This window comes from Carcharodon carcharias, chromosome 32, assembly GCF_017639515.1.
Source record: "Carcharodon carcharias isolate sCarCar2 chromosome 32, sCarCar2.pri, whole genome shotgun sequence".
Taxonomy (NCBI): domain Eukaryota; kingdom Metazoa; phylum Chordata; class Chondrichthyes; order Lamniformes; family Lamnidae; genus Carcharodon; species Carcharodon carcharias.
In genome coordinates this window covers 4,818,945-4,845,553 of record NC_054498.1, presented here as the reverse complement: position 1 = coordinate 4,845,553, position 26,609 = coordinate 4,818,945, and the positions used below count along the sequence as shown (strand labels likewise).

General features: G+C 49.0%; 1 protein-coding gene across 2 annotated transcripts in view; it reads right to left on the bottom strand.

The window, feature by feature from the left end:
- iqgap1 (IQ motif containing GTPase activating protein 1) overlaps positions 1-26,609 on the bottom strand; it is a 122,925-nt gene that overhangs the window by 7,991 nt on the left and 88,325 nt on the right. For both annotated transcript variants that reach the window (XM_041178356.1, XM_041178355.1), the window contains exons 19-35: positions 26,129-26,299; positions 25,945-26,028; positions 24,443-24,514; positions 22,241-22,310; positions 21,550-21,758; positions 20,779-20,934; positions 18,748-18,911; positions 18,094-18,318; positions 15,379-15,519; positions 13,021-13,105; positions 10,644-10,879; positions 8,930-9,062; positions 6,982-7,084; positions 6,123-6,252; positions 4,351-4,438; positions 3,834-4,046; positions 86-252 (exon numbers count right to left, since the gene is read on the bottom strand). In XM_041178356.1, the coding sequence (XP_041034290.1) occupies positions 86-252; positions 3,834-4,046; positions 4,351-4,438; positions 6,123-6,252; positions 6,982-7,084; positions 8,930-9,062; positions 10,644-10,879; positions 13,021-13,105; positions 15,379-15,519; positions 18,094-18,318; positions 18,748-18,911; positions 20,779-20,934; positions 21,550-21,758; positions 22,241-22,310; positions 24,443-24,514; positions 25,945-26,028; positions 26,129-26,299 (2,447 nt within the window). The remainder of the gene's footprint in view (positions 1-85; positions 253-3,833; positions 4,047-4,350; positions 4,439-6,122; positions 6,253-6,981; positions 7,085-8,929; positions 9,063-10,643; positions 10,880-13,020; positions 13,106-15,378; positions 15,520-18,093; positions 18,319-18,747; positions 18,912-20,778; positions 20,935-21,549; positions 21,759-22,240; positions 22,311-24,442; positions 24,515-25,944; positions 26,029-26,128; positions 26,300-26,609) is intronic.

Sequence of the window (26,609 nt, the reverse complement as noted above, 5' to 3'; positions counted from 1 at the left end):
CTCCCTTCGCACTGGGAGCATCAGCAATAACTCGTTTGCAGAGAGAGAGGTGGGGGGGGTGGGGGGGAGAATTGGAGGCACATACTTTCCTTTGCTGGCCAGGTTGTCCATGCAGGTCTTGATGTACTGGTTGTAGTAGTCGATCTGCTCTTCGAAGAAGGCCGTTTTAGAGATCAGTCCGCTGTATGTCTGTTGCAGTTTCACCAGCTCCGCCTTCCGCCTCTGGCGATATCGCCGCTGATTCCGGATGTCCTAGAGTTAGGGAGACATGGGAATTTAGCTCCCCGCCCACACGTGACAATTGGTAAATGCGCCAGCTTGTCCGGTACTGAACTATACGGAGCAGGAAGATGCCAGTTTGGAACCCACCCCAAGTCTGCGATGATCTCAGGTGAAGCGAAATTAGCCTGAATTGGATAGATGTAGAGGGATATACGTGTGTGTGTGTGTGTGTGGGCAAGGAGCATGTGCACGCAGGTGGGCCTACACGCGAGTGCATGTGTGCACATGTTTGTTCCATGTGTACAAGTGCATGAGAGAGGAGGTGTATGTGGGGCAGGTGCACGTGTTGCGTGCATGTACCGGTGTCTGTGTTGTGATCATGCAGGGGTGCATGCACAGGCACACGCGTGTGCGTGTGTGTGCGCGTGCATTGTGTGCGCATGTGAACACAGCATCAGCATCGAGATGCCTGGGCAGAGTCAGGCTCAGCTATGCTGCCTGCGGTTGAACAGCCCAAGAGCCTCGCACACGGGGGGGAAAAGCCTTTTGAGGTGAAGCAACAGAGGAAGGCCAACTCGTGAACAAAAACAATCACTTGCATTTATGTAGCGCCTTTAATGTAGAAAAACATCCCGAGATGCTTCACAGAAGTTTAAAAGAGAGGGAGAACGCGCTTGAGTGAGTCAGGAAAGCAGAGAAAATTGCGGGGGTGGGGGGTGGGGGGGTGGTAGAAGAAAGGAGGAAACCCAAACTCAGCCCCATTGCTTTCATATAATGTAAAATAGGAGCAGAAAATGCTGGAAACATTCTGTAGGTCTGGCAGCTTCTGTGGCCGGGAGAAGCAGAATTAACATTTGAGGTCAATGACCTTGTGTCAGAACCTGGTCTTTCTCATCTCAGTCCATACATTCCGATTATTGATTTCAGCAAAAGCGAGGAGGTGGTGGAGTGGGGGGGGGGCTCCTGCTGAGGTGGTGATCAGATGCAACCTTAAAATAAATAAGTTTTCATTTATTTAAAAGCATCCAGGAAGCTGATTGTATTCAAATTGGATGTGGTTGGGCTGCGGGGGGGGGCAGGGCAGTGCTGAGAGGAAGCTGTTTCTTAACGCTGGTTACACAAGTTGGCTGTCCCTGAGGAGATGAGAGTTTGGCACAGGGCCCTGGGACTGAACACACTACAGTCACGAGGCCGTTGTAAAGAAGCAGCTAGTGTGTGTGTGTGTGTGTGTGTGTGTGTGTGTGTGTGTGTGTGGAGTCTAAGTTGCTGCGAGGATCTTATTCTCAAACCGCACAGCGTCATCGTTCCTCACTCATGCACATAACTCTCAGCGGCCCAAAACAGCCACTAAGACAGATTTAAAATAAAACCAGCCCCTCTGTCTGCATTACAAAGTATTTTTAAACACATCCTTGGGACGTGGGTATCAATAGCAAGGCCGGCATTTATTGCCTATCCCTAATTGCTACAACTAAGTGGCTTAGTACGCCACATCAGAGGGCAGTTAAGAGTCAATCGCATTGATGTGGTACTGGAGTCACATTCAGGCCCAGACTGGGTAAGGGGGATGGCTTTTCTACCCTCAAGGACATTAATGAAGAAAAAAAGACTTGCATTTATAAAGCATTTTTCACAATAACCAGACATCCCAAAGTGCTCTGCAGCCAGTGAAGTACTTTTTTTTTTGAAGTGGAGTCACGGTTTGTTATGTAGGAGACGCAGCAGCCAATTTGCACACATCAAGATCCCACCAACAGCGATGTGATAATGACCGGACAGTGTGTTTGTTGTGATGTTGGTTGAGGGAAAAGTACTGGCCAGGCTACTGGAGATAACTCCCCCTCCTGTTCTATATCAAAATCGCGCAGTGGGACTTTTAACATCCACCCTAGCAGGCAGAAGGGGCCTTGGTTCAACACCTCATCCAAAAGGCAATGCCCCTGACGGTGCAGCACTCCCTTGGTGCTGCACCGGGGAATGTCAGCCTAGATTTTTGTGCTCAAACTCTGGACTGAGACTTGAACATGGCTGACACTGATGAAACATAGAAAATAGGAGCAGGAGTAGGCCATTCAGCCCTTCGAGCCTGCTTCAAACCGATGAACCCAGTTGGGTATGACAACCTAAGACCTTACATGGTCACTTTTACTGCTGTCAGCATTTTATTTTTAAAAATTCAATCAAAATTCTCAGACTGCCCGTGGTGGGATTTGATCTCTGGATTACTCATCTGGTGGCACAAACGCCACGCTACTGTACCCAATATTTACTGAAGGTGATGATAAAGCCCCCACTGATTGAGTGGGTAAATGCACTGTTAAGCCATGCTGACCATAGTTGAAGCGCAGGTCTGTGCTGAGTTCACCCAGTACAGTCTTTGGGTTTTTTTTGGGTGGGGGGGGGGTGGGGGGTGGTGGTGGAAGGGAGAGTGAAATGGGGGAAATCAAGGGGCAAAAATGCATTGATAAAAGCTCCTTCGTGTTGAAATGTAAATACAGGCAAATTTAAGGGGAAGCTGGATAAACACACGAGGGAGAAAGGAACAGAAGGAAATGGTGAGATGGAGAGGGGTGGGAGGAGGTTTGTGTGGAGCATAAACACCAGCATGAACCAAGTGGACCAAATGGCTCGATTCTGTGCGGTACATTCCACGCAAATGGAGACTGACAACATCCTGAATGAGAGACTGATTCGTCTGATCCCCACATCACACAGCATTCTACCACCATCTAGTGGTGCAACCGAGAACTGCTTAAAGTGACAACGCCAGGTCACAATGAAATGGCGCGCTCACAGGCTGAGCCAGGGTGAGGCTGCTATTCTGAGCTGGGTCAGCAATCAAGGAAACAAACTGGGCGCTGTGGCCGGAAGACTGGGGATTCTTTCTGGCTGGGTGAAATAAGGTGGGTCTTCCTCGGCTTTAATCATCTTGGGACTGTTCTTCATACGCAAGAATTGCGAAGGTTGTGGGGAGCACTCTCAACTCTTGAGTCAAGTTCAAGACAAACGCCAGAAACTTGAGCACAAAATCCAGGCTGACACATCTATTGCGGTACTGAGGAAGTGCAGCATTGTTGGAGGTGCCACCTTTTGGACGGGAGGTGAAACCAAGGCCCCTGTCTGCCCCTCTCTCAGGCGGATGTGTAAAACCCCATAGTGTTTTATTGAAGAGGAGCAGGGGACTTCTCCCTGGTGTCCTGAGCGAATATTTGTCCCTCAACCAACATCACAGAAATCAGGGTAATTGGCCATTGCCACATTGCTGTTGGTGGGATCTTGCTGTGTGCAAAATGGTCGCCCCGTTTCCTGCATCAGGGCCGTGACCACAAGTACTTCATTAGCTGTGAGGTGCTTTCTGGCCAGTCTGAGGTTGTTTGAGGCGCTATATAAATGCAAGTCCCTTCTGTGCGTCGGGGTGGGGGTGCGGTGCAGTTATTGGGTTAAGACTGCTCTGTGAGGCCACCCTGAGTTGAATATCTCGTCAACATGCACTGACTCAGCTCACACCGAAACGGGAGTGAGGCTGTTTGGTGCCCACGAGACCCAAAGTGAACCAGCAGCTCTTTTTGAGGCTGGGTGGGGGGGTGGGGGGGCTGGGGTCGGGGTGTTACCTTGGCAATGTCGTTGATCAGGTCCTGGTACTTATTCTGAGGGTTCACTTTTCCCAGAGTCGCCAGTTTTTTCAGGTTCTGCTCGATCTTCTCCTTCTTCTCCTTCAGCGACATCTGGTTTTCCTCTGACTGAATCTGGTTCCGTTTCATCTTCTCGGGAGTTTTGGCATCTCTTATTGCTCTCCTCTGCATGGCCCGCTGGTGATCAGTGTCCTGGGGAAAAACAGGCAACGTCAAGGTGTGAACCCCCTGAAACACTCAAGGGTGACTTCTGCACCCAGAAGCCTTCAAACTGTTTCTCAAAGCAGGACGCTTACACTCTCACAGTTAGCACACAGCATTCCTCAGTTAGCTCTGTAGTCACTGAAACAGGAGGGTGCCATCCATCTCCTCGAGCCCACTGGATAGGAACAGGAGGAGGCCATTCGGCCATTGACCCCACCCCACCCCCACCCCCCCGACAAGTCGTTAGCGAGCAAACGCAGCCTTGGAATCTCCTGCAAGATTCGTTACTCACCTGCTCTGCAGAGGCCGGGGTCTCGAGGATCTCAGTCAAAGTCTCGCCTGGTTGGAATCGGATCACATCGACAATCAGACGCTTTGTGCTGGGATAGAAGGAGACAGAGAATGGGGTCACTTATCAGGCTGGCTTGCTACGCCCGATATACAACAATTTGCATTTATATTGTGCTTTTAACGCAGTAGAAACATCCCCAGATGCTTTACAGTCGTGCAATCAAACACTGAGCCACAGGGCACATTAGGGACAGGTCTAACCAATAACTTGGGCACAGAGGCTGGTTTTGAGGAGCGTCTTAGAGGAGAGAGAAGTAGACAGGTTTAGTGGGGGGATTTCTAGAACTTAGCGCCCAGGCAGTTGAAGTCACAGCTGCCAATTTTGAAGTGATTAAAATCAGGGAGGTGCAAGAGGCCAGATTTGAAGGAGTGCAGAGACCTTGTAGGTGCAGTACTGAAGGAGTGCTGCACTGTTGGAGGTGCTGTTTTTAATCTGCTGCTCAGGTGGATGTGGAAGATCCCTAGCTGGTGAGTTATTCCTGGCCAACATTTATTCCCCAACCAACGTCACTGATAATCAGATTATCTGGTCACGCTCACATTGCTGTTTCTGGGATCTTCTTATGCACAAACTGGCTGACATGTTCCCTATGTTACAATCCTGACCCCAGGATGTGGGGGTGGTGGGAGAGATCTGTTTAGGGACCACTAACGTTTTGTTTAAAGTAGGTGAAAGGTTGAGATTCAAGACACCTGCTTTCGGAATAAAACCACAAGGTTCCACAGGTTTTGAACAAACAGAAACAAACTTTACCAAACAACTTCAGAAAGATAAAACAATTTACAATATGTATCTTATACTCCAACATTCAGGGCAAGTATGAAGTACGTGTGAATTAACAGATGAACTGTGGTCACGCACACCACACTAGAGATTAAATGACAGGTGCAACCAAGACAGTCTATGGATTTCTCAAGAACCCAGCCAGACATCAGTAAACATCAAGTCAAACAATCTCGTTGAAACTCTTTCACAGGGATTCCCAGCTTCACCTTCGAAGATCTCTCCTTGGAATTTCTTCCAAAAGTTACTCCCATGTTCAGTGATATTTTGGTTACAGTAGACTCGATTTTGCGTTTGATAAAAGGCAGCTAAATCAAAAAAGGTCCCTCTCACAGGGCTTCAATCTCCCCTTCCGAGATTCCTTCTCCCTGGATTCCCCGAGTACACTCAAACACTAGCTTATAAGCACACTTCCAGACCTTTGGCCATGCCAAACAGAACACCACTGCTCCAAAGGGGTACCTTTGCCCCAGTGGCTTTCTTTACTTAAAGTCTGCTCCCTGCAGCCCTTTCTCTAACCTTTTAACTTAACCGGGACCTATTTCTGTCTCTTTTGTCTTTGTGACACTTGTTGTCTGGCAGACTCGCCAAAACTGACGGCTTCAAGGAGAGTTGTTTCCTGACCCTTGAACTGTTCTGGTGACCTATCAAAACACTCCCAGAGGGTCCCACCCTTGTTACTGGGCTGGAACCAACGTAACAAGCATTGGAACATCCTACACCTTAAACGTTACAATCTCCGCAGACTGCTAATTTAGAACCCAGGGACAGACAGATCGACAGATTGCAATGACACCTACAGTACAACAGTGACCATACTTCAAGAAGTATTTCATTGGCTGTGAAAGGCGCTATATAAATGAAAGGGTTTAAAAAAATAAATAAAAAAGTGTTTAAACTTCTCCGCCCGCCCCAAGCGATCAGCTTACTTCAAAAGCAGAGTGCGGGCATTCATCTCCTCATTCTCTCCTCCAGGTACATCGAATTTGTTGGTGAGGGTGAGGGACACTTCCGTCTTGGCCAGCTGCTCCTTGTTTGGGTCATGCACCCCTCCTTCACCTGTGGGAGGGAAGAGCTCGACGAGTTAGCTCAGCATACCACATCGACGCAGCATCTTTAAATAGTAAAACGGTGCTTCACAGGGAGGAGTATCGAGCACCGGAGCTGAGTAAGGAGATATGGGGGGGGGGTGGGTGGGGGAGAAAGGTGATCGAAGAGCTTAGTCAGAGGAGGTGGGTTTTCAGGAGAAAGGTGGAGGAGCTTAGGGCCCCGGCAGCCAATGGGCGGATGAGTTGAGGCAGAGTCAGAGACAGAAGCAGAGAATGTTGAGGCGCTGGAGGTTGACAGGATATGGAGTCAGAAGCCCAGTGCAGGATCCTGCTTGATGCCAAGGAGTCGATGGCTAGTGAACAGGGTTTGTGGTGGGGTCTGAAGGGAAAGGCTTCACTGCAGCAAACTCACAGCACAGGGCGACAGGGCCCAATGAATAACGGTGGAAATTCCAGCCCACTAACCCCAGACGGTCAGCATGGACCCTGGAATCCTGACCGGATCACAATGGCTTGTGCGTGATTGAGGCTGCTCAGGACACTGCAGGGAGGAGCCAATACTGGCCAGGGTGGGGTGTTCCGGTCCACACACCCACACACACACACCCCCCGCCCCCCCAGCCACCAAATGGTCAAGGGGTTGGCTCCTCCTGACTCCTTTGTCCTGTCTGAGCAAAGCTGGAAGCGGATGAGGTGGGATAAGTGGAGGAGGGGTCCAGTAACGAAAACTGGTACTTGCCTATCAGAGACTCGATGGTGGGCACCTCGCCAAGGTCCTCCAGCAGCTCATGAATGGGGTCGTTGTGCTCCGGAGCGATGGCATCTTGGTGATCCAGGAAAAGCTACGATTTGAGAGAAAGCAACCAGATAGATTGAACGAACACCCAAAATATCACACAAGGCGGAGATGGAGGAACAGGAAGCAAACTCGGCCAAACACAGGATTCTCTACCTGTGGGTGCACTCGTTACAGGTACCTGGCTCAGTAGGCAGCACTCTCACTCGTGTTAGATGGTCACGTGTTCGAGACTCACTCCAGAGACTTGAGCACGAAATCCAGGGCGACACTCCGGTGCAGTACCGAGGGAGCGCCGCACTGTCGGAGGGTCAGTACCGAGGGATGCTGCACCGTCATCTGAAACAGGAGCGGGAGCACCTCTAAGCTCCTGATTTACACTCTGCCTGGCACTACAAGTACTGTTGGATGTTCCCTCTTCCAGGTGAGATGATAAACTGAGGCCCTGTCTGTTCTTTCAGGTGGAGGCAAGAGATCCCACCGCACTATTTTGAAGAACAGGGGAGTTCGCCCCAGTTTCCGAGATCAATATTTATCGCCTAGGCAACATCACAAAAAAAAGCAACCAGATGATCTGATCATGGTCACGTTATTGTTTGTGGGAGCTTGCTGTGCGCAAATTGGCTGCCAGGTTTCCTACATTACAACAGTGACTACACTTCAAAAAGTAATGACGTGCTTTGGGATGTCTTGAGGCTGTAAGAGGTGCTATACAAATGCAAGTCTCACTTTGATGTGGTTAATTTCGGAAACCAAAGGTTTGTTTTTTATAAAAATACAGCTACAGCTAAGAAATCATAACTGGAACCATGCAATAAATTGTCAACACCACCACACCCAGGGAACAGCTGCAATAATTACTTTGTAGACATATAATCCCTGTTTGGAATAACCACGGCCCGTAACAATCAAGTCAGATTGCCACTCTGCTCGTAGGTACTTACCTCGAAATCCAGGCAGTTCTATCTTGCCCAACCTTCTGACTCAAGCTGAGCGAGATCTGTGTAGTGCAGCTTTATCCTGGGGCCTACCATCGAGAGCGCTCAGGGGCCTACCATCGAGAGCGCTCAGGGGCCTACCATCGAGAGCGCTCAGGGGCCTACCATCGAGAGTGCTCAGTCGAAGCCAGGTTATCCAAGCAGCCCCCCCTTTTTTTTTTTAAAACAGTGCTAGCTGCCTAAATAAGGTGAGTTTAAAAGCCAGGGAGAAGGTGTGTATAAAGGTTAGTGGGTATGATTTGGTTGGGGGGTGGTGTGGGTGGGCACTCGGGTTGGGCCTGGCGGGTGGAGGGAGTTGCCGGGTTGGGTTGGGTCTGGGGCCAGAGGGGTGGTGGTGGGTGGGAGGGAAAGAGCTGGATCGGACCTGGAGGGGTGGGAGTTTGTTGGGTCTGTGTGGGGGCCAGGGGGTGGTGGTGATGGGGGGGCGGTGGGGGGGAGTTGGGTTGGGCCTGGGTTGGGAGCGTCAGTGTTTTTAATTCTGTTTTTGGGTAACTTGCTGTATGACACTCGGAACCGTCTGAAGTTTGCAATTTAACTCACATTTTTGTTTTTGTTCCAGTGCAGGGCAACTGCCCAGAGGAAACTACAACTTCTTGGACAATTGCTGTGCAATCCTTGCCTGGGGACTTCCAGGGTGGGTGTCCCAGCACATCTCTGGTATCCCCACCCCCCCCCACCCCCCAAACTCAGATACACTGCCCTGAGCTCGGAAGTTACAGCCCAATATGTAGGAGTTGTTCAGGCAGTTTTGTCACAGTCAAGGGTCATGGAAGCGATGCTGAACTGTTGCTTCTAGGGACCTGGAACATGTATCGCAACAGATTCTGCCTCTAGCAACCCCGCTTCCTCAGTTTCAGCAGGAGGCAGCTGCAGATCCAGCAGCGTGAACTCACCGTGTGAGTGTTGATGATCTCGCCGATGGAGATGTAGATCACTGGCTTCGTCAGGGTCACCAGGTCGGAGTATTCGTCAACGTTAAACCGGTCCTCAAGCTCTGGAACCTCACACGCAGCCTGGAAGAACCGTCTGGAAAGATAGTGATGGGGGGTGGGAAAGAGGAGAGTGCAGGAGGGAGAGAGGGTGGGGGGGGGAAAGAGGGAGGGAGAGAGGTTGTGGGGGGAGAGGGAGGGAGGGTGCAGGAGGGAGAGTGCAAGGGGGTAGGAGGGAGAGTGGGATGCAGGGACAATGAGTGGGTGGGAGGGTGAGTGAGTTGGATGGAGTGGCGGGAGCAAAGAGAGTGAGGGGGGAAACAAAAAAAGAGAAGGGGCGAGAAGGATTGAAAGTGAAAGTGAGAGAAATCCAGAATTTTATCATTGCTTCACCATTGGTAGCCCTGCCCTCAGCAGCCTATGCCCTGAAATTCTGTCCCTAAACCTCTCCACCTTTCTCTCTTGCTTTAAAACTCACCCCTTTACCTCTTTAACCAAACCTTTGGGCACTTGCCTCAATATCTACTTCTGCGATTCAGTGTCTAATTTACATTCCTGTGAAGTGCCTTGGGTTTTACTACATTAAAGTCGATATATATAAACACGTGTTTTATTCTTACTCATTTACAGGATGTGGGCATCGCTGGCTGGGCCAGCATTTAGTGCCCATCCTTAACTGCCCTTGATGAGGTGGTGGTGGTGAGCTGCTTCCTTGAACCGCTGCAGTCCATGTGGTGTAGGTACACCCACAGCGCTGTTAGGGAGGGAGTTCCAGGATTTTGACCCAGCGACAGTGAAGGAACGGCCGATATATTTCCAAGTCAGGACAGTGAGTGGCTTGAAGCAGAGCTTGCAGGTGGTGGTGTTCCCCATGTGTCTGCTGGCCTTACTCTTTTTTAAAAAAAGTTTAATGTTTCATAAAACGTGGGCATCACTGGCAAGGCCAGCATTTGTTGCCCATCCCTAACCTGCCCTTGAGCTGAATGACTTGCTCTGCCATTTCAGAGGAGGGGGGGGTGGTTAAGAGTCAACCACATCGCTGTGGGTCTGGAGTCACATGTAGGCCCAGACCAGGTAAGGATGGCAGATTTCCCTCCCTAAAGGGCATTGGTGAAGTAGGTGGGTTTTTACAACAGTCGATGGTAGTTTCACGGTCACCATTACTAAGGCTAGCTTTCAAATTTCAGATTTATTAATCAACTGAGTTTAACATTACACCAGCTGCAGTGATAGGATTTGAGCTTGTGTCCCTAGAGCATTAGCCCGGGCCTCTGGATTAATAGTCCATGACCAATACAGCACCGCCTCCCCCATTTCTTCTAGGTGGCGGAGGTCACAGATTTTGAAGATGCTATAGAAGGAGGCTTGTGGTACACCCTGTTGTATCGCTGTAAAGGTCTGCTAAATCGCAGCAAACACGATGGACGGGATTTCCCGCTTCTGCTGCTCAAAGTCAATGGACTTTTGGCTGCTCTCCGAATTTCCTGGTCCTGCCTGTGCCAGTCCCGGCCAACGTCCAGATGGTAAATTGGTCATCGCGAGGGAAGATTGGGGCATTGGGCGAGGGACTGATTGAGGGTTGGGTGGGGTTTGCCTTGTGGCTGCACTGGAGCCTTCAGGGGTGGGAAGGAGAGGACATTGTTAAAGACAAAAAGCGCAGCGAGAGACAGCGATTTACCTGAACTTCATGTGAGCCTGAGAGAGGTAATCGTTCACTGAGCCAAGGTGGCAGTTCTCCTTGTCAAACATCTTGCTGGAGGCTGCGTGCTGCAAGACCTTGGCGATGGAACCCAGGTTCCTCCTCTGATCTGTGGTCAGACCTCCACCTCCAGCAGAGATGTCGATGATGTCGAAAGCATCGGGAGCCACGATGGCGGGGTTCATGTAACGATAGTACAGGAGGTTCCCGATAATCTGAAATCGCCAAAACACCATTCAGAACAACAACAAAAAAAAAAAAGCTGGAAAGAATGGGGATCCCCCCACCCCTCCCAGAACTTCTGGGGAGTTTTATACACATTGGAATAATCGGTACATGGTGAAAGTAGGTGTGAGCTATCAGTGGTAGGTGCATGGGGTTGGAGGTGAGGGTGTGCAACAGAGGGCACGAGGGGAGGTGGTGAGGGGAGACACAGTGGAGGGGAGAAAAAAATAGTATACGCGCACAGGTAGCTTCAGGACAAATGCCAGTCACACACAGATTCACCTCAGGAGAAAGCAGCGTTAGAAACCAGGCCTCTGCTGGTAGGAAAGGAAGCATTTTCATTCCCCGGCTACCTGGAAATATTCATGAAGCTCAGTTCGAAGAAGGCAGAAAGAGGAGAAATCAAAAGCCTTAAAACAGAAGAGAGAAGAGAAGCAGGATTGAAGTTACTGAAGGTCGGAAAAATATCAGATTTACTTCACGATGCGAGATTAGACTTTGGGCCTCGGTAACTGGGCCCCAAAGTCGATGGGGGTGGGGGTGGCCATTTGCAAGGCCCATTGACATGTAGCGATAATTCTGTTCTATTCCAAGTCGACAACAGCCGGAAGCAAGGAAGGAGCTCCTGTCAACAGGTTTATATCAATTTAAGGGTCAATCGGAGTTTAAAATCATACATGCAGGAGGCCATTTGGCCTGTCGGGTCCATGCTGGCTCTTTGAAAGAGTTGTCCAAACATCCCATTGCCCCAAAAACACATCCAGAATCATTCTACAGTCATTGTAGTCATTTTGACTTTCCCTCTCCCCTCTCCAGATGGGTGCAAGTTTATTCTGGGCTATTGTTATCACCTGCCCTCTGGTAGCTCATGCAATGACTGTTCATGTGTGAACTAAGACAGCGTGCGCTGATGGGTCAGTCAACTGTGGTAAGCATCATATCAGAGTACTTTTTATTCCACACCTGACAATGCTCCTCCCACAATTTTCATTTCAGAGACAATTCAGTAGCCACTCAGGAGCAGGAACCCTAGCCAAGGAGCATTAAGGTCAATAGTAGCTTCTCTTAGGAACAGAAGGAGGTCATTCAGCTCTTCAAACCTATTCCACCATTGAATGAGATCATGGCCGAACTACCCCTAAACTCCATTTAAATGCCTTGGATCCATATCCCTGATAAATCCATCAATCTCACTCATGAAAGCTCCAAGTGGCCCCACAAACACTCACATCCAGATTTCCATTCCCCTTTGTGTGAAGAATTGCTTCCTGACATTACCCCTGAACAGTTTGACTCCAGTTTGAACGTTAAGCTCTCTCCACCAGAAGAAACAATTTCTCTCTATCTACCCTAACAAACCCCTTCATCATTTTAAAGACCTCAGTTAGATCACCCCACTATCTTCAAAACTCAAGGGGATGCAAGCCTGGTCTAAGCAACCTGTTCTTGTAACTTAACCTCTTTAGTTCCAATATTATTCTAATGAATCTGCTCTGCACTCCTGCCAAGGTCAACATAACCTTCCTGAGGTGTGGTGCCCAGAACTGAATGCAGTTACTCCGGACATGTTACACACCAGCCAAAATCAGGTTATGCAGCACAGATGTGGGATCCAGCCTGGAGTTTTCCTGAATGTAGCTCAGTCACATATAATAATAAACCCGTTAAATCCTGCCTGAATGGCTTGTGGGGGTCGACTAACAGCAGAAATGAACATATAAGCAGGGATTCAATGTAGCAGCGCCATTTCCAAAGAGGATCCAACAGAAAAGGCACTTTTGTTATTTTTTTTCATGGGATGTAGGTGTCGCTGGCTAGGCCAACATTTACTGGCCATCCCTAGTTGCCCTTGTTTAGAGGGGATTTAAGAGTCAACCACATTGCTGTGAGTTAGGGTTACTTGTAGGGCAGGTAAGGACAGCAGATTTCCTTCCCTAAAGGACATTAGTGAACCAGATGGGTTTTTACAACAATGATTTCGTAGTCATTTAATTCCAGATTTCCATCTGCCGTGGTGCAATCGAACCCGGGTCCCCAGAATATTACCCCGGGTCTCTGAAACACTAGTCTGGTGACAATACCACATGGCCACCCCTTCCCTCATGCCTGCCTAACCTGAGCTGACACCTACCTTAATAAGCTCATCATCCGTGGCGTCTGGAAACTTCTCGTGCAGGGAATCCTTCAACACTTTAGCAATGAGCCTCATCCCATACCTGAAAGGGTGAGGCAGAGAAACTGGTGAATGAAGAGAGAAGATGGAGCTGGGTAAGTCACACTGTGACGACAGCTCTAACTATGGGGCAGCCAGTGTCCGATACGGTGCCAGGAGTCCAGCCGAGAGTCAGTGTGTGAGAAATCTTCATGCTCCATCCACTGGAACTATGGTAAACATGCAGAATATTTCCAGTCCCCCCCCGCCCCACCCCCGCCAAGTCTTTTATGGGGATGTGGGCTTCGCTGGCTGGGCCAGCATTTATTACCCATCCCTAATTGCCCTTGAGAAGGTGGTGATGAGCCACTTTTTGAACTGCTGCAGTCCATGTGGTGTAGGTACACCCACAGTGCTGTTAGGGAGGGAGTTCCAGGACTTTGACCCAGCCACAGTGAAAGAACGGTGATATATTTCCAAGTCAGGACGGTGAGTGACTTGGAGGGGAACTTAAAAGTGGTGGTGTTCCCATCTATCTGCTGCCCTTGTCCTTCTAGCAGTAGCAGTCACAGATTGCTGCTATCTTGAGTTGTGTGTTTCGAGAGGCACTCTGAGCTGCATGAAAGACTGCTGATTATTATTCAAACACAAGAAATATACATGTCAGAATATTAAAAGGGCATTGGGTTCATTTGGGTGCATTTCCTACAGCGTATCAGGATCAAGGCAGTGAACAATCCCTGCGACAAAATCACTTAGGCTGGAAACAGCAGAGAAATGCTTCACTCGAGTAGGGGAGACTTCAACAGGGATGGGGGAAGACATCCTATCAAGTATAAATTGGTGGTTTTGACATAGGGGAGAGTGTATATGGGGCTGTAGGAGGTGATTAAATGGGTGGGTAGAGTCAGTGATAGGGGAGAGTGTACATGGGGCTGTGGGAGGGGATTAAATGGGTGGGTAGAGTCAGTGATAGGGGAGAGTGTACATGGGGCTGTGGGAGGGGGTTAAATGGGTGGGTAGAGTCAGTGATAGGGGAGGGTGTACATGGAGATGTGGGAGGGGATTAAAGGATAGAGTCAGTGATAGGGGAGAGTGTACATGGGGCTGTGGGAGGGGAGTGAATGGGTGGGTAGAGTCAGTGATAGGGGAGAGTGTACATGGGGCTGTGGGAGGGGATTAAAGGGTAGAGTCAGTGATGGGGAGAGTGTACATGGAGATGTGGGAGGGGATTAAAGGATAGAGTCAGTGATAGGGGAGGGTGAACACGGGGACGTGGGAGGGGAGTGAATGGGTGGGTAGAGTCAGTGATAGGGGAGAGTGTACATGGAGATGTGGGAGGGGATTAAAGGATAGAGTCAGTGATAGGGGAGGGTGAACACGGGGACGTGGGAGGGGAGTGAATGGGTGGGTAGAGTCAGTGATAGGGGAGAGTGTACATGGGGCTGTGGGAGGGGATTAAATGGGTGGGTAGAGTCAGTGATAGGGGAGAGTGTACATGGGGCTGTGGGAGGGGATTAAATGGGTGGGTAGAGTCAGTGATGGGGGAGAGTGTACATGGGGCTGTGGGAGGGGATTAAATGGGTGGGTAGAGTCAGTGATAGGGGAGAGTGTACATGGGGCTGTGGGAGGGGATTAAATGGGTGGGTAGAGTCAGTGATAGGGGAGAGTGTACACGGGGCTGTGGGAGGGGATTAAAGGGTAGAGTCAGTGACAGGGGAGGGTGTACATGGGGCTGTGGGAGGGGATTAAATGGGTGGGTAGAGTCAGTGACAGGAGAGAGTGTACATGGGGCTGTGGGAGGGGATTAAAGGGTAGAGTCAGTGACAGGGGAAGGTGAACACGGGGATGTGGGAGGGGGTTAAATGGGTGGGTAGAGTCAGTGATAGGGGAGAGTGTACATGGGGCTGTGGGAGGGGATTAAATGGGTGGGTAGAGTCAGTGATAGGGGAGAGTGTACATGGGGCTGTGGGAGGGGATTAAATGGGTGGGTAGAGTCAGTGATAGGGGAGAGTGTACATGGGGCTGTGGGAGGGGATTAAATGGGTGGGTAGAGTCAGTGATAGGGGGAGAGTGTACATGGGGATGAGGGAGGGGATTAAATGGGTGGGTAGAGTCAGTGATAGGGGAGAGTGTACATGGGGCTGTGGGAGGGGATTAAATGGGTGGGTAGAGTCAGTGATAGGGGAGGGTGAACATGGGGCTGTGGGAGGGGATTAAATGGGTGGGTAGAGTCAGTGATAGGGGAGAGTGTACATGGAGATATGGGAGGGGATTAAAGGGTAGAGTCAGTGACAGGGGAGGGTGTACACGGGGATGTGGGACACAAGCACTTACGGAATTTTGTCCACCGATGTAACGATGGCTGACAGGAATTTTTCAGTGATAGCCCTCATGTTCTTGATGGACGTATCAAGTCTCAGTTTGACCTCTTCATGACTCAGTGCCTGGTCTGGTGTTACATCGTACGGGAGCTTACTGAAAATAGAAATGCGGACACATCAAATATTAGTCAGATGATCAGAGGGGTGCTCATTACCTACACTCAGTAACATAAATCCGCTTGGGAAAACATGAACCCTCCAGCATTTCTGCCATTTCTTTGCTGTTGAAATGGGCATAAAACCCAGAGTAGGTTCCCGGAAATCACCATCATTTAGCCTGGCCAAGTTGTTATCATTCTTGGCGTTGTGAGTTTTGTTCTTAGTGTCCACTGCAGGGTTTCAGGCCAGTGTCTGAGCTGTCTCAGAGAATCCTGAATTGAAGGGGCCAGTCTTAGATGGGACTTCATGTGAGACATATGTCTTCTTGTTCTGGTAAAGAAAGGACTTGCATTTCTACAGTACCTTTCATGACCTCAGGACATCCCAAGATGGTTTACAGCCAATAAAGTACACTTTGAAGTGTAGTCACTGTTGCAATGTAGGAAACACAGCAGCTAATTTACACACAGCAAGCTCTCACAAACAGCAACATGATAATGACCAGATAACCTGTTTTGTGATGTTGATTGAGGAATAAATATTGTCCAGGACACCAGGGATAACTGGAAAAACTCAGCAGGTCTGACAGCATCTGCGGAGAGGAACACAGTTAACTGTTCTGTTGAAGAGTCATACGGACTCGAAACGTTAACTGTGTTCCTCTCCGCAGATGCTGTCAGACCTGCTGAGTTTTTCCAGGTATTTTTGTTTTTGTTTTGGATTTCCAGCATCCGCAGTTTTTTGCTTTTACCACCAGGGATAACTCCCCTGTTCTTCTTCAAAATAATGCCATGGAATCTTTCACATCCACCTGAGAGAACAGATGGGGTCCCGATTTAACATCTCATCTGAAAGATGCCACCTCTGACAGAGCAGCATTCCCTCAGCACTGCACTGGAGTGTCAGCCTGGATTTAGTGCTCAAATCTCTGAAGTGGGGTTCAAAGCCACAATCTTCTGACTCAGAGGTGACAGTGCTGCCCAACGAGCCACACTAACACGTGGGTGTTAAACATTACTTGAGGAGGAGCAGAGACTTCTCAGTTTTTCTAACATGGCTGAGTTTAGTGATGCCAAAACTACAGGGGACACTTGTAGTTACACAGCCTCTGACGTCAAAGCCAGCAAGTCCTAGGCAGCTGCATTCACCAAACTTATCCAAGAAACAGAGTGGGGTTCTGCGGGTGGGGTGGTTCCTGGGTTCACCCAGGCTGGAAAGTGGCAAACTCCAGGAATAACAGCAAGTGCTGGGAACGCACAGGGAGTGTCTGTAAATGAAAGGAAAATAGGGGCTGCAGCTTGTGAGAGGGGCAGCGAGGGCTTGGAAGAAGGGGCAAATGAGAGAGTGCAGATAGAGCTGCGCAGCGATGGAAAAGACAGCTCCCCGAGCGGTAGGCAGTGAAAGTGTTGGTGTCACCACGCGCAGGGACAAACCAGCACTGGCACTAGTAAACGAGCATACACCAAGAGCAGTGGAAGAAACTGCACATGTGGGCGCAGCACGAACCGAGTGCGCACATGTAACTGAGGCTGCTCGAGACCAAGAGGTCGTGTTCCAACACTGCTCACACCAATCAAGAAACAGAGGAAGTTCTTGTTCACTACGCTGGTGTCTGGTGCTGACACAGAATGGCTCCCTTTGTACAAAGTTACTTACTTCAAGAAGTAATTCTTTGTGTGAAGTACTTTGGGGAACTTGGCTGATGTGAACACTGTTGTATAAACACACATTTCCTTCTTTCTGAGTGTTGTGTGGCCCTCGTATTTCCCTCCTATCAATCGACACAGCAACCCCTGTCCTCTGATACATTATTTCAGATCACAATGGGACTAGTGATCAGCATGGGATACAGCGTACGAGACAACATGTGTGCCATGTACCCTCAGGCCAGGGAGCATGGAAATGTCAACCGGCACAGCACCATACCTAATAAGTGAGAAAGATTGGTACAAACCACAGCCCCACACCAATTGGGAAGCTACCCTACCGATCTGTTAGCCTTTGCAATTCTCTTCCCTAATGAGCAGCAGAGGCTGGGCCATTGAATATATTCAAGGCTGAGTTAGACGGACTTTTGATTGACAAGGGAGTCAACTGTAATGGGGGGGCTGGCAGGGAAGTGGAATTAAGACTACAAATCAGAGCAGCTGTGATCTTATCGAATGGTGTAGCAGGCTCGAAGGGCCAAATGGTCTACTCCTGCTCCTGTTCCTTATATCTTATAACCCTGTACTGAATGGTGTGACAATGGCAGATGGAGTTAACACTCATTCCTGTTATGGTCGATCAAGCTGATGAAAAGTATCTCTCCTTAGCCCCCATGGTCCTTCAACCTTATTCTGGGAGCTCCTTCCCCTGCCATCTGCTGTCCCTCACAACCCCGGGCCCACATCACTCATTCTGCTGCTAGAGTGGGGGCGCAGAGTCGGTAGAGGGGGGTAAATGAGACATTATCTTCACAGAATGGTACTCCTGGAACATGGGGAGTCTCTCCAGATGTGTGCAGCAGCCACAGGTGAGGAAGGTTACAGGTCATACACGTTGCTGCATGTTACATGCCCTCCTTTACCTGGCCTCTCCTGTCTGAGACTCCATTTGGTTCACCCAGGCCTTATAAATGTCCACAGGGTCAGTCTTGATGTTCATCGACCGTTCTTCAATGATCTCCTTGACAACGGGCGCCAGGATCTGTCGGAGAGCGTTCTGTCCACGTGCTCCACGGTTGAAGCTGACCACCATTTTAATAACCGTGGGGTTTCCCGTGATGATCTCGTGAAGCTGATCCACCTTTGACCTGTGGAAAGTACAGAATATGTCAGGGTCAGAATGGCTGTGCTGGGCACCAAACATCCCACACATAGGTTACACCTACGCAGAGGCACGCGTACACACAGAGTCCATGTATACACTCGATCACAGGCTCTCTCGATGAAAGTTCGACCTGTTCTCAAGATCGTCAAACAAAATCCAGAGTGTCCCTCTATCCTCACATCACTGTTGGACACTGACCTGTTGCCTGGACTGTAAACCCCACTCCCTCGTAGCAAAGAGATTGCATAGTGTTGAACGGTCAAACACCTCAGTCTGTACCTACCCCTACAGCTCTCAATCCCATTCCCAAACTGGATATTTATCCAGCTCCCTTGAGTGGGGTCAGCCCCCTATGGCCAATCTGAAATTGGGGTGTGAGGAGCAGTGATGGGCAGGTGTACACAGGACATACTTAATTTCTTCCTGTAAGGCGGTTTTGAAGAGCTTCAGCAGCAGGTATTCCTCCCTCTGGTTAGAGGCGTAATTATACAGTGTGAAAATGACCGAATCCATGAACTTGGTGGATTTGTTCTGGGGCATCTGAAAGATCAGCTTGGCCAAGTAGGTGGGGTTAGTCTGGAGACAGAAAGAAAAGCACAATTTGTACAGTGATTTCTACACTCCTTAAACAGAACAACTTATTTTATGTTCAATTGTCTCCCTTCCTCTCCTCCAGACCAGCAGCTTCCACAGACACTGATTCACTCCAGGACAAACCAGTGGGCGATTCACACATCATCGAGATGCAGAACGAATGACACTGCAGAAAATGACCCAAAACTCTTCCTAGAGAAGACATGTACATTTCTATAGCACCTTTTACAACCTCAGGACATTCCAAAGTACTTCACAGTTAACAAACTATTGTTTTGAAACGTAGTTATTGCTGTAATGTAGGAAATGCAGTAGCCAATTTGCACACAGCAAGCTCCCGCAAACAGCTCTATGATAATGACCAGATTCTTGTGATTTCAACTGAAGGTTAAATATTGGCCAGGACACGGGGGAGAACCACCATCCTCTTCTTCAAAATCGGAGCCCTGGGATCTTTAACATCCAACCGGCAGGGTAGATGGGGCCTCAGTTTCATGTCCCATCTGAAAGATGGCATCTCTGACAGTGCGGTATTCCCACAGTACTGCATGGGGTGAGTCCGCCTGGATTTTGTGTTCAAATCTCTGGGTTGGGACTCAAACACACAACCTCTGACTCAGAGGTGAGTGATAACCACTGAGCCACAACTGACACCTTCAAAAGGCCAAGACACATGCCCCATTCACTTCATCATTTAGGACACTATGTGAAGCAATCCTTAAAGCTAGGGGATGGGAGAGTGTACATGGGGCTATGGGAGGGGATTAAATGGGTGGGTAGAGTCAGTGATGGGGAGAGTGTACATGGGGCTGTGGGAGGGGGTTAAATGGGTGGGTAGAGTCAGTGATAGAGGAGAGTGTACATGGGGCTGTGGGAGGGGATTAAATGGGTGGGTAGAGTCAGTGATAGGGGACAGTGTACATGGGGCTGTGGGAGGAGATTAAATGGGTGGGTAGAGTCAGTGATGGGGAGATTGTACATGGGGCAGTGGGAGGAGGTTAAATGGGTGGGTAGAGTCAGTGATAGGGGAGAGTGTACATGGGGCTGTGGGAGGGGATTAAATGGGTGGGTAGAGTCAGTGATAGGGGACAGTGTACATGGGGCTGTGGGAGGAGATTAAATGGGTGGGTAGAGTCAGTGATGGGGAGATTGTACATGGGGCAGTGGGAGGAGGTTAAATGGGTGGGTAGAGTCAGTGATAGGGGAGAGTGTACCTGGGGCTGTGGGAGGGGATTAAATGGGTGGTAGAGTCAATGATAGGGGAGAGTGTACATGGGAGGGTCAGTACTGAGGGAGCACCGCGCTGTTAGAGATGCTGTCTTTCAGATTAGATCTTAACCAAGACCTCTCGGGTGGGATGTAAATAATCCCATGTTCATTAATATGCGCAGCTGCACTTAATCAGTGCTAAATGGTCACTATTGATTATGTTGGTCAGCTCCATGGTACTCTGCCCATTCTTCCACTTGCTGCCCCATTGCTGGTCAGTGAATGGAAAGCTCCCAGTGTCTGCAGTGTGGGAGGGGATTAAATGGGTGGGTCGAGTCAGTGATGGGGGAGGGTGTACATGGGGCTGTGGGAGGGGATTAATTGGGTGGGTAGAGTCAGTGATAGGGGAGAGTGTACCTGGGGCTGTGGGAGGGGATTAAATGGGTGGGTAGAGTCAGTGATAGGGGAGAGTGTACATGGGGCTGTGGGAGGGGATTAAATGGGTGGGTAGAGTCAGTGATTGTGCCCTGGAGGGAGTAGGTGACAGTTGAACATACTCTCCTTGATCTGGAGGAGGGGGACTGGGTGATTGTCGCCTCGGACAGACTGTTGGTGGAAAAGCCTCTTGCTGGAGTTTTACCTGGAGCAGGTAGAAGAGGTTCTGATAAGCTTCAAGCTTCATCCGTTTCTCCTTGCTCAGGGCCTTCAGACCTCCTTTCTGCTTGTTGATCCGCATCATGTCTGACAACTGCTCCTTGTTCTTCCGGGTCAGTTTCTTACTGTGCGACACGACTTCCTGTAACACGAGAAAGGAATCCATCACTATCTCGTCACTGTGAATCCATCACCGTAAATCAGCCCCTGTCACCACCACCAGAATCTATCACCGACTCGTCACCATGAATTCACTGCCTCCAGAATCTGTGCCTCTTGACTCGAGAGGTTGAATATCAATCAATCAGGACCATCTATATTTCCATTTCTCAATAAGGTAATTTTTAATGGGATTAACCCTGTATTTCCATTACCCAGTACAATATTCACAGGGTGGTATTCCCATTGTGATATTCCCACTGTTCAGCCCAATATTACCAGTTCATTATTCCCAGAGCAATTATCCTGGTGCTTGGGGAGTTATTCCTGTTACCAGAGATACCCTTCTCAGGGATGGTACACTTGGAGTGATAATCCCGTTGCCAGCAATGGTATTCCCTGGGATCACATTCTCAGAACCATATTCCTGTTATTCTGGAGTGATATTTCCATTACTAGGGACAGTATTCCCATTTTTTTTATTCCTGGAGTGATATTTCTGTTACCAGGAATGGTATTGCAGGGGTGATATTCCCAGAGTGATATCCTGTTACCGGGTATGATATTCCCGTTATTCCCAGAGTGACATTCCCGTTACCTGCAGCGTGATTTTGTTCTTCACCAGCAACCCGATCTTTATGTCCATCGTGTTGAGATCATTTTCCAGTTGTTGATTGGATCGGATCCGAGTGACCACTTCCTCTCTCAGTCGCATCATTTCCAACTCCTCCTGGAAATCTTGGTCACTCTGATCGAGCAGGTGGACAAACTTCCGGACCACGGCCATCGGAGGCTGCTCTGCACTGACTGTCCGAGAGGACAGGAGAGGATGAGTAAGTGAGGGAGGGAGAGAAGTGGAGAGGAGAGGCACCGAACAAACGCATCTTCACACCAAGTTGTGCTGGGTTTCAGATATAAGTTGGGTCAGTGATTTGTTGCTAAAACCATTAACACTCTCAGCTCGGACAGTTTACTCTGAGTTCCAGGGGTCACTGATGTTGCTTTTTCCTGGATCCTTTCTCTCTCTTTTCCACCCAGCTCTCTGACTCCTACAACATCCTCCTCCAAATTCCTCATTTCCCTCTTCTCTCTCTCCTCCAACTATTTAGGCAGTCTTCCTGAATTTCTCCTTCTCTCCCCGAATTTCTCCTTCTCTCCCCTACTTTGATCCAATAATCCAGAAATAAACTAACTCCAGACGGTTTGGTAAATTTACAGCTGAAATATTACAGACAAGTGACTGGAGGTCAACTCAGGCCCTGATATCAATACTCGGGTCTGATACTTACTCAGGGTTTTATAATCATCTCTGGCCTTGTTTGCTCTGATGAATGCCTGGATTTTAATAATATCAGATTCCTGGAAACGAAAGAGAAAAAAGGAGACAAATATTAACTTCAGCGGGCGTGGTGGAGAGTGTCCTTTACAACCTGGGGTGAAACCCATAGCCAGGGCAGTGAGGGAACAAGAGACTGTGGGATAGAAGCGGGCTGGCAACAGTTACTGACCTGCACATACTTTAAGCCTGAGGGACAGCAGATTTCTGATTGAGGGCTCTGAAGGTTGGACATGAAACGTTAACTCTGTTTCTCTCTCCACAGATGCTGCCAGACATTTTCTGTTTTGACTGCCGATTGAGCTCCTGCAAATGAGGCACTGGATATCCCTCTACACCCACTCCCCCAGAAGTCACACCACTGAGATGAACTTCCAAAAAAATCTGCATCTGGGCAACGTAGATGGACCGAAAGGGTCCCAGAGGCAGAAGGATAAATCTGGGAGCTGTGATCTGAGAGGAAGTTGCAATTGGACAGAACGAGGCAGAGGGAAGGGTCCCATCACACAGTGTTTGTCACTCAGAGAAACTGGAACCTGCGTTCACTGGAACAGACAGGGGTTAAGGGGTGCATCAAAATTCGGAAAGGATGAATCATGTGTGGGATTAATCAGTGAATTAATAACAAGGGGCATGGATTGGGAATTGGCATAAGAGGCATAACAGAGGAGGGCTGAAGAGATTATTTTCACACAGGTTTATTAGAATTAAAGACCACAAGGACGTCAAAGATTTAAAATAATTGACAAAAGCACGAGAGGGGAAATTAGCGAGGACTTTTTCACACAGAGAATTGTTAAGATGTGGAAGGTGCTACCTGAGTTTTTTTAAAATTCATTTATGGGATGTCGCTGGCTGGGCCAGCATTTATTGCCCATTCCTAGTTGCCCTTGTTCAGAGGGCATTTCAGAGTTAACCACATTGCTGTGGGGCTGGAGTCACATGTTGGCCAGACCAGGTAAGGATGGCAGATTTCCCTCCCTAAGGGACATCAGTGAACCAGATGGGTTTTTACAACAATCGACAATCGGTCTCATGGTCACCATGAGACTTTTAATTCCAGATTTTTATTGAATTCAAATTTCACCATCTGCCAGTGGTGGGATTCGAACCCGGGTCCCCAGAGCATTACCCTGGGTCTCTGGATTATTCATCCAGCGACAATACCACGATGCCATTGCCTCCCCAATATCGATACTCGGGTATTGAGTATGTGGTGAAATCACAATCCAGAGGAATTTACCAAAAGCGATTGGAGAGACGCTGGAAGATGAATAATTCACAGAGATATGGGGGGGAAAAAATACAGGACTGGCCTGGGACTAAATTTAATAGCTCTTTCAAAGAGCCAACATAATCACGACGGGCCGAATGGCCTCCTTCTCTCCTGCAGAGTTCCAAGATTCTAAGACGTAGCTGAAGCGAATTTAACGACACTGCAGCACTTACAAGTAAATCAGATAAGAACTAGAAGATAAAGGATGTTAAAGGGCACGGGGAGAGATTGCTGGAAGGTCGAAGCCTGACTCACTTGGTTAAATCACCGAGCCCTGGGTTGGCTGCATTTCCTTCAGGTGTTGAGGGATTTAATGAATCTTGCGCAATTTCTGAACGATTGAAACCTACAAAATTCTGAAGGGGCTCGATAGGGTGGACGCTGAGAGATTGTTCCCGCTGGCCGGGAGTCTAAAACAGGAGGGCCCAGTCTCAGGATCAGGGGGTGACCGTTTAGGACTGGGATGAGGAGAAATTACCTGGATTGTGAAACTTTGGAATTCTCTACCCCAGAGAGCTTGTGGATGCTCCATCGTTGAATACGTTTAAGGCTGGGATAGACAGATTCTTGGTTTCTCAGGGATTCGAGGGATATGGGGAGCGGGGGGTGGGGGTGGGTTGGAGGTGAAGTCCAGGATGAGCCATGACCATGTTGAATGGTGGAGCAGACTCGATGGGCTGTATGGTCGACTTCTGCTCCTATTTCTTGTGATTCTTTCATGCGTCCAGTAACTGTTAAAGTGCCAGATAGTTTCTCATCACAGCTGGTAAACATTTAGGAGTTGCAGGTCTTAAATTTTATTCCGGAGCAAGCTGGTTTAAAATGGAAAATCCCAACGCAAGTGGTGTCATGAGCCATGTAAGAGATGGGAATACTCACATGATCCTTGAAATATTTTAGCCGATTCTGGTACCTCTTCTTAGCTTGATGCATCCGCACTAATGATTGAATCTGTGCCAGCAATAGAGAGAAATGGAGAAAGCGAGCGAGAGAGAGAGAGAGACCGAGAGAGAGAGAGAGAGAGAAAACGAGAGAGAAAAGTAAAGTGAGAGAGGGAGAGGAAAGATAGAGAGGTGAATGTGAGAGAAAGATATAGAGATAGAGTTAATGTGAGAGAGTTAATGTGAGATAGAGAGAGAGAGAAAAAAAAGAAAGAGAAAGCGAGACAGAGAGAGAGAGTGTGTACGAGAGAGAGAGAAAGACAGGGAGAAAGAACAAAAAAAGCTGGTTTAAACACGATTCACTGTTTTGCGAACAATACTGAGCTGAGTCGGCCTGGTCCCAGTCACACAGGAAACTAATGTCACCTACACTGGCAATGGGACAGTTTGTACACATGACACTGTGTGGGTACGAGGGGCTAGTACTGTACACATGACACTGTGTGTGTACGAGGGGCCAGTACTGTACACATGACACTGTGTGTGTACGAGGGGCCAGTACTGTACACATGACACTGTGTGTGTACGAGGGGCCAGTACTGTACACATGACACTGTGTGTGTACGAGGGGCTAGTACTGTACACATGACACTGTGTGTGTACGAGGGGCTAGTACTGTACACGTGACACTGTGTGTACGAGGGGCTAGTACTGTACACATGACATTAAGGGCAGAATCTTCTGGCTGGTGTGAGGGTGGCGGAGCGCACAACAACGTCTAAAACATCGCGTGAGTGTCCCCACGTCAGCGTGCAGCATTGCGATATTTCGGTTGACGGGTGTGTTATGCAGTGGGAGGTGCGCCCACCAGTAATTAAAGGCCTCATTATGGCCATTGACTCTCCAATCGACCAGGATTTTGAGGGGCCCGTGCGAACTCTGGCTCGGTGGACGGGCCCAATGGGCAGGAGGGTAGGTGATTTTTTGTTTCTTTTACAAAACCTCATCTCGTGTGACATTTTCACATGAGGGGGGACATGTGAATGGATCTTTTATCGTTCTTTTTTTTAATATATTTGCCAGTCTTTCAGCGACCTCCCCGAGGCGGCACTTAGCCTCAGGGTGATGTGCCATCTCTCCTGCGCACAGGTGAAAGAGCGCAATCTCGCAGTTGGGGAATCCGCCCCCCCCTTGCCCGCTGGGTGGGCCTTAATTGACCCGCCCACTTAAAATGGCGGCAGGGCCCATTTCGGTGGTGGCGATCGGCTGCCCGCTTGCCCCCTGGGTTGGTCAGGCCTGCCTGCCCATTAAGGGCAAAACTCTGCCCTAAGTGTGCGCCAGAGAATAATATACGTACACGCTGGGCTCAGACAGACACTGCTATCAGTAAAGACAGCCGAATTTCTTTGAATAATTCACTCAAAATAATTACAGAAGAGACAACAACTTCCCGACTCCTGACATCTAAGGTTAATTAAAAAGGAGCAGAGGTTACTTTACCTTCACAGCAGAACCGGTGTTGTCTTTGAGGTACTGAAGCCTGTTCTTGTAGGCCTGCCTTTGCTTGTACCCTCGCCAGTTAGACTGAGGAAAGAAGAGCCCGCAACAATTACATCCCATAAATGGAATACACCTTAATTTTTATTGCATTAGGTTCTTCCCCAGAAGGCCGACTCCCTCTTACCTGAATGGTCAGGATCGCTGGCTGCTGCTTCTTCAGGAAGTTCATTCGTTCCAAGTATTCCCTCCGTACCAGGTAACCTCGGCAACGTGCCTGTAACTTGGTGATGAGACCCTCATTGGCGACCCACAGTTGCTCTCGGTTATAGGCAGCCGTCACTCCTGAAATCGTTGACTATGGGAAGTAAAAGAGACAGCAGCTGGTTACAAAGGAGGGAGAGGCAGAGTGAGAGTGAGTGAGTGAGTGAGTGAGAGAGAAAGGGGGCGAGGGAGGGGCCGGGGTGAGGGCAAGGGGGACAGGATGGTCATTCACTGGATATCTCAAAGCGTTTTATAGCATTGAAGTACCTTTGAAGTGTAGTCGCCTTTAACATGCAAATGCAGCAGCCAATTTGCACACAGCAAGCTCCCACAAACAGCCATCTGATAATGGCCAGATATTCTGTTTTTTGTGATGTTGATTGAGGGATAAACATTGACCACGA